Source organism: Limulus polyphemus, unplaced genomic scaffold, assembly GCF_000517525.1.
Source record: "Limulus polyphemus unplaced genomic scaffold, Limulus_polyphemus-2.1.2 Scaffold375, whole genome shotgun sequence".
NCBI lineage: Eukaryota > Metazoa > Arthropoda > Merostomata > Xiphosura > Limulidae > Limulus > Limulus polyphemus.
In genome coordinates this window covers 490,984-499,033 of record NW_013665985.1, presented here as the reverse complement: position 1 = coordinate 499,033, position 8,050 = coordinate 490,984, and the positions used below count along the sequence as shown (strand labels likewise).

The 8,050-nt window shown below is 38.4% G+C and overlaps 1 protein-coding gene across 1 annotated transcript in view; it reads left to right on the top strand.

Moving 5' to 3' along the window:
- Nucleotides 1-8,050, top strand: part of LOC106457804 (nucleolar GTP-binding protein 2-like) — a 66,016-nt gene that overhangs the window by 29,362 nt on the left and 28,604 nt on the right. The window contains exon 5 of the mRNA XM_013917255.2: nt 6,680-6,778. Within this exon, the coding sequence (XP_013772709.1) occupies nt 6,680-6,778 (99 nt within the window). The remainder of the gene's footprint in view (nt 1-6,679; nt 6,779-8,050) is intronic.

The window sequence follows — 8,050 nt, the reverse complement described above, 5'->3', positions numbered from 1 at the left end:
CCATAACCAAGGCACATTATTGAGAATTCTTCAAGATCTTGTTTTGTCATCTTACGCCTTTTAAAGAAGATGGTTAACATTGACAGGGAAATAGATTTGAATGAAGAAGTTTCGTAAAAAGTGTGAACGGTAGTGTGATGTAAAATTATTCATGCTAGAAATCTTCATAAAAGTGGCCCAAAAAACGTTGCTAACCCGTGGCCCGATTTTAATGAAACTTGTTTTATTCTGTTTCTATTCTCATTTCATTACAAATATGGTGCTATTGTGCACAATTTTTCCTGTATTTAATTACAGACAAGCAAACAAACAAACGATCTCAGAAGTTTAGTAGTATATAGATATATTGTACATAATTTCTGCAAAAAACAGTCACCATTTCCTCTAGTCCTACTACTACAGATTGTCAGTATTTCAAGCAGCTGTTTGCTCTAAATAAAGCATTTTATTTTGTTCAAACTTCAATACATCATCTTTGATTTCATGTTCAAGTTCCTTCTCCTGTTCTTCTAAATGTCAGATCCATAACTCTTTTTGTTGCAGAGGTCAAGCAACTGTGAGCTAGGTTTACCCATGAATTACCATAAGTATTTGATGTAATTATTTAAAAAAGAGGATTGTAAACATAATTTGTAATATTCTAAAACATACTTACCTCTGCTGATACTATAGCTATTTCTCAATCTCCAGGGTTCCCCTTTTTGCCCCTCTAAGCATTGAAAATGCTTTCTCCAGTCTTTTATACCCACTCGAATGCTCTTGGCAAATTCTAATTTGCAAATTTCTTCACCAACTTCAATGCACCCTCTGTCTAGGTACTGTATATAAGCACCTCATTCAGATAATGTAATCACTTTTTCCTCGACAAAACATTTGGTACTGGTTTCTATAAACAGGAGTGTTGTGATTATTCACAATGTACATTGCAACTTTGAATGTGGTTTGTGTTACTATGGTTATATCTTCGTATATTTATAAATTAATAATAATAATAACAAAAAACACATACCTAATGGGTATAAATTCCCAAGTTAATGTTTCTATTATGGAGCCATTCAGACTTCTCCTCTTCCAGCTGTTTTATTTGGTATTTGTCAACAACCAGGAGAGTGGTCACTCTGAGTCGAGACTGCTGAAATATGATGTGAGATGGATGCATATATGTGGACCGAGGGTGTTTTTCTGGGGATTCTGAGGCAGCTTTTGCAAATGACCCAGACCAGCTGGGGAGATTTTAGACTCGTTTTTTTTCTGGCTCCTTCTTTTACTAGATCAGCCTCAACAGATGATCATTTTGAGCAGCCACCTCCAGCCCCTTTTTTTCAGTTGGTTACTTGGGTTTGTGAGGTTTTTTGGGTCTCTCTTATTGCATTTGACTCTCCCCCTTCCCTGTTGGCAGCAAGGACGGCAAGTGACTACTTGGATTTTTCCTCTTTCTCCTGATATTGCTGTTCATGCTAGGAGATTTGCCACTCAGTTACACAATGGGATAGCTATGACAGGTCCCCCATGTTTATCAGAACAGCATGCTTTGGCTTATCACTGCCAGGATTCTCAACAAATGGACCCTCTTTTGGACCTGTGGAGGTCTCGATTGGAACCTGTGATCACTGTTTTCTTGGATTCATCTTTCTCTCACGACTGTCCTGAGATATTTTTCTTTGATCCAACTTTTGAGGAAGAGTTGGAGATTTTGCTGACATCTACCTCAGTCAGATTGTCTTCTTCAGTTCTTTCTCTGGTTTCCTAACTGGTTTGTTGTTGAGATTTATTGGGTAAAGATTCTTTGTTAAAAAGTGTTCATTTGCTGTCTTCTGCCCTTGGGGAGTTACGAGAAGCTCCTTTTCTCCATCCCAGGTTGTTTGCTGGAATTCCAGAGATGCTGGAATCAAGATTTGATTCAGTTTGTTTACATTCTTCTTTATTGTCATTGACTTTTTGCCTTTCTGGCATTAATTTGGGAGTGCGGCTCTTGGTTTTTCCCGACCCCTCCTTTGGTTCCCAGGTCTATTGGTTCCCATAATAGAGTCTCCACTCGTATTCTAGAGGATATTTGGCTCGGATGGACCGTCGACAATAGCGTCTGTGTCTATCCCATGGGCGGATGAGCAGTGGGACCATGTTTACATCACTTTATGGTCATATGGAATTCTTTCACCAAGGATCTATGAGTATTCCATGCTCTGAATTCAGAGTTGGTCATTCAATTTACATCACCTCCACCTTTATGTGCACAACCTGTATCCTTGTCACCTCCAACACATTCATGATGAGTGGAGCTTTGTTCCCAAGCTATAAGAGAGTTGTTAATAAGAGAGTCAATAGGGCAGTAGTAGAAGGTTGATCCAGTTCTTTTGGGATTTTATTCCCATTTATTTGTTATACTCAAGAAGATTGGAGTCAAATCATTTATCTGTCTCTACTCAACCAATTTCAGATCCTCCTCGATTTACTATGGAATCCTTTCTCAACCTACGATGGCACTTTTCACCAGGGCTCTGGATGACAAAGTTCACTTATCTCTATATTCCCATAGTGGAATGTTCCCAGCATTTTCTCAGGTTTATGCACATGGGTGAGGTTCTGCAATTCCAGGCTCTACTTTTATTCTTGCATCAGCACCTTATGTCTTGTGCAGAGTTGTTCAAGTTTTTTCTTGACACCTACATTTCTTGGACCTGTTCACACACCATTATATGACTAACTGGATTCTTCTGGCACCATCTTGTCAAATAACAGAACAACATTTTCAGATTCTCCTTTCAGAAGCCACAAAAGTGGGCTTCCTTATCAGACTGCAGAAATATATGCTGTCACCAACTCAGTATGTTTTTCATCTGGGTGTGTTTTTCAATACTCTTAAGTTGTGCTGAACCAACCCCTATCAGGCTTCAAACCATGGAAAGAGCCGTCAGGCTTTACTTATGTTTCCTTCTTCTACTGCATAGATGACTCTCTCTCTATTGAAGACATGTGCATCCCTCGAGCTTCTCATTCCTTTGGGATGAGCTCATATGAGGTCCCTTTAGTGATCAATGAATCATGCTTTCTCATCCTTTGGATCATCCTGTCTCATTACTCAGGAGCAACATTGTCGATTGCGAATGGTGGCTGGATCGGAACAACACTACTGTTGGGGTACCAATTCCACCACTCTGTTTCGAGATCCATCTGTTCACAAACACATCTCTTCAGGGATGGGGAAATTATCTTCAAGGTCAGGAGTTCCAAGGGTATTTGGACAAAAGTCGAGTCTACCCTCCATATCAATGTTCTCCTTGCAGTACACTGGGCAATTGTTCAAGGTCTGTCTCTCTTGAAGGGAAAAATTGTCATGTTACGTTTCGACAATTCCACGGTGGTATCTCAGATTTCTCATCAAGGATGCACACATTCTCGAGACCTTGTTTTCATACCTTTGATTTTCTCTACTGGGCACATTCCTATTGTATCAGTCTTTTAGCATGTCGTGTTCCAGGAGTGATAAATTCAGTTGCAGATCACTTGTCTTGATCCAACCAGATTCTTCCAAGAGAATTGATGATGCATCAGAGGTTTTTCAGTGGATTTGCTCTCAGTTTTGGTCTCCAATACCTCATCCTCAAGCACTGACAGTAGTTTTGGTCAGTCAGGACTGGACAGGTTCACCTCAGTATGCCATTCCCATGGTTTCTGATTATGATTCGCTCCATTCCCTATCGAGTTATCTTGGTTGCACAATATTGGCTAGTTCACATGTGGTTTTCCCCTTCTTCAGTATTTACAGGTATGTCCTTTTCTTCCACAATAGCAGTCTGAGACAATCTTGATCAGATATACTTCACCCAGCTGTTCAGAAATCAGTTTTCATGCTGGGAAGTTATGTGGTCCTTTGCCCAACTTAAGGGTTTAACTTCTACAGTTTCTCTGTACTTAACTAAATCTCTCTGTATGCCAACCACAGCCGTTTATCAACAGAAATGGAATACTTATCATCAGTGGTGTCTTAAAAGGAATTTCAACCCTCTTCATCCTAAAGTATCTACCATACTTGGGTAATTGAGAGGGGTCTTGCTTTGCTTACAGTTGCTGTATATAAGGCATCCTTATCCACTATTTTGGTATTCCAAATGTTGGAAGGTTTTTTGAATCCTCAGTACTATCAGGTCTACTCAAAACCATTCATATTCTTTGATCCAAATGACCTTTTCACTTATCAAATTGGGATTTTACAGTTGTTCTACATGCATTGTCTCATCCTCCTTTTGAGCCCTTCGATTTGTGTCCTTTGTTTCACCTTTCTTTTAAATTGTATTTTTTATTGTTATTGGCTTGTGGACATTGTTGGTTGGAGTTTTTTGCAGTTACTGTGCTTCGGACTCTTTATCATTTCACATTTGTCCTGCTTTACCCCCAATAGGTCCTTTCTGTCCAAGACTCTGACGACTAGGGAAGGAGAAAGATCCTTATCACCAATCCATTTGCCAGCCATTTCTCACTTTTATGACCACTCCAATCCTGACTGTTTGTCCTGTTATGGCCCTCATGTTTTATATAGCTCATACTAATTTTTTTTTAGGTAGTAGGTATCGATTGTTCATTCAATGGAATCCTTCTTTTTCCCATTATTTATCTCACATTACCCTTACGAGGTGGCTTTGTAAATTGATTCACATGGCCTATAATGGATTATCGTTACAGGAGAGGAATCTTTTGCGTGTCACATCTCATCAAATTTTTTATATCTCTGTCTTGTCAATGGCTGCCCAGTTGAATTGCTTTCTGGAGGACATTGTGGGGTCTGGCATATGGATTACTCCTAATAATTTCCTATCTCATTCCTTACATGATCTGGCAGTTTCCTCTTCAGAAAGTTTTTGACTAACCCCTGTAGCTAATTTGACCATATTTGTTAGATTTTCACCAGAAGTGAGTATTTTCCTCGATCATATACCCCCCCCCCTTTTTTTTTTCACTTGGTCCCATTTTGTGGCAAGTGTTGCCTAAGCAGGTATGCTTTCTCTTTTCAATTCTGCATTAGCAACCACTTTCACTATAATTAGTACCAGTTGCAACAGGCTGTGTGGAAATGGTTTGTTCCATAAGACCATCTAAGTACCTACCAGATGGTATTATCTTAGTATTATGGACTGCCACTCATGGACTATCAAGAGTATAACTACAGGGGATCCTGCCCATCCCTACCAATCTTCAGGTTGAATAAATCGGGGTCGATTTGCTTTTAAAAATGTAGAGTACTTGGTTCACTTATCACACACTATCCAGAGTACTGTTCCTCAGGGCTCCCAATGCATACTACCCCACCTCCCCAGACTCTACTGGTGGAGCTTGAGAGTCCTTACCATCTCAGTTTCTAGTTGATGGGGTGGCAGACAGATGCTTTTACTCCAGAGTGTTCAAGTGTGTTCCTCCACTCTTGAAGAATAGGAGCGAAGTTGGGGGGCCCTCCTACTTGGGTCCCTGGATGTTTTTCCCAGATGTCAGTAGGAGTGACACCAGCCTCCATGGGAGCCTACTTGTAATTCTGGTTCAGATTTGACACAAAGCTATCTGGTTGAAGGGTGAATGGTCCTTCTCTTTTGATCAATGTCGGTTTCTTATATTGTTCATAGAAGGAGGTCCACTATCTCATAATTCTGAAAGCAGTGTGGTCCCACCCTAGGTCCTTAGTTCAGCACAGGTTCCATATCCTCTCCATAAATCCAAGGGCAAGTGGTACTTGGTTGGAGAGTGAGGATGAATGTTCATAATTCCAGACCAGATGAGTTCTGTTCCTTTGGTTGAGAATGGCATACATGATCCCATCATTCCAAGCCTGGGGTATTGCCGTTTGGACTTCTTCAGGTGGAGAAGAAAGTTTGCCCACTTTGGTGTTCTTTCTCATCGTGATTCCAATGGTGCAAAATGCATCACTCTATGGCTACAGGTAGGGATCCAATCAAAAGTATATATAACATTGCAGTCCAATAGCCCTAGCCAGCCCTGAGTTGTGGAACCTCAGCTATCTGGTTGTGGCTGGCCTATACTGACAATTACTCGTATTCTATATCACTTTTGATGTAGGAACCGAGTTCCTGGTGAAGTGCAATTCCCCCACTCTTGTACCATTTTTATCTTGGTACACTCCTGTTCTATACAGACACTTTCTGTATGGTTCATGTATGCACTGGCTCCTCCACCTTCTCAATGTGGGATTCTAGCTAGTGTCAGTATGGAGGTAAGTATGTTTTAGAAGTTAACATTTTCCTAAACTGAAAATGTATTTTCAATAATATGTACCTCCGCTGACAGTCTCCCACCCTACCTCCCCATTAAAAGCCTATTTTATGTTTCAAAAAGTGATTACATTATCTGAATGAGGTGCTTATATATAGTATGTAGATAGAGGGTGCATTGAAGTTGGTGGAGAAATTTGCAAATAAGAATTTGCCAAGGGCATTCAAGTGGGGTATAAAAGACTGGAGCAAGTGTTTTCAGTGCTGAGATGGGCAAAGAGTGGAAACTTTGGAGATCGAGAAATAGCTATAGTGTCAGTGAGGTAATTATTATTGTAAATCAATTTTCAGTTTAGGAAAATGTTAACTTTTATAATATTGAGACTGAGAAGAAAACACTGGGTTGATGAATCAGATTTAAAGCAGTCGGGCAGTTTAAAAGCTTTGTTTTCTTATTTCATCAGCAAGCCAGATACCACATCCTAGATACTGAAAGTTTTGAAACAACATTTGGACCTAAAGCTCAGAGAAAACGACCCAACATCAAAGTTCCTGATATCCAGGTATATATTGTACTTAATTTTTGTTAATTTCTATAGTTAAACATCTGGCAAGCTGTTCTGATATTGTTAATAGTTCTTAATAATGACTATTTTTAATATTTTCAATTTTATAGGTTTTTGTATGCACAGATAAAGGAAGCATTTTTTGTGATATGAAAACATAAATGCTAATATTAGATAACAAAATCAGTATGTGTATGCTTTTTTTTTGTAGGACTTGGCATTTTGTGATTAATTGGAACATGTCATTTTGTTGTGATGCTAGGTTGAAGAATATCTAAGCATGTTAACCTGTGTAGGAGGTTCTTTCTAGGAATTGTAAGATGGGTCATATTTACTCTTGATAGAGGGCTTAAGCATTGAATACGTAAAGAAGAAGGTTAAGATGAGCAGCAAACAGTTGGTGAAGAAGGGTAACTAATATAATGAAATTTCCCACCCACTGTATTTCTCTCGTGTTCTCTGCTGTTTTGAGATTCAACTCATTCTTTTTTCTAGATAAGCAGCTCTTCATGGCCAAATTGATGAATTGATTGTTCATGTAGTTGTCCATGGCCATTATAACCTCCAGATAATTATCAAACGTTTTTTTTATTAAACTTTGTATTTTATGTGTTATTTTCACTATTTCTGTATAAGTTTGGTTGATTTGACCAACCTCATAACCAACATAAAACTGGCCTTTACAAAATGACCTGTCTTGGCTTTGTTCTAGTGGACCAGTATTTTGTAAAATACAATCATTTTTCAGTTATTATGCATTATATATGGATATACTTTATTACTATTTAGAAATAAGTTCTGAAACTTATTTTTCTTAAAACATAGAACAGTAAATAAAGAAGTATAGCAAACAATTATCTCTTTGAGTTATGATTGTAAAAAAGTTTGTACTCGCTTGCTATACCTAGCATGCCGTACCTTACTTGTTCAGATTTGCCAAATATTCAAAGTCGAGGATGTAAAACAAAATTACTTTTTAGGTTTTTAAATTACTCAATCAATATTGCAGAATTCCACTGTAATTTATCAGGCTTACTAAGTAAACTGTATTTGAATCTAAAAAAATAGTTTTACAAACAACATTTTCACCTACTCCTTCCTTCCGAGATTCAAGGAAACCACGTGATTTTGATTGGCTATAATGCTATGAGAGAGCAAAGAAGTGTACATAAGGAAGTATTTCCAAAAATAGAAGAAGTGGGCAGGTTCTTTTTTTATATCCTAGCTTGTCAATATAGATAATTTGAGTTTCTAATTCGTAAGAAACTA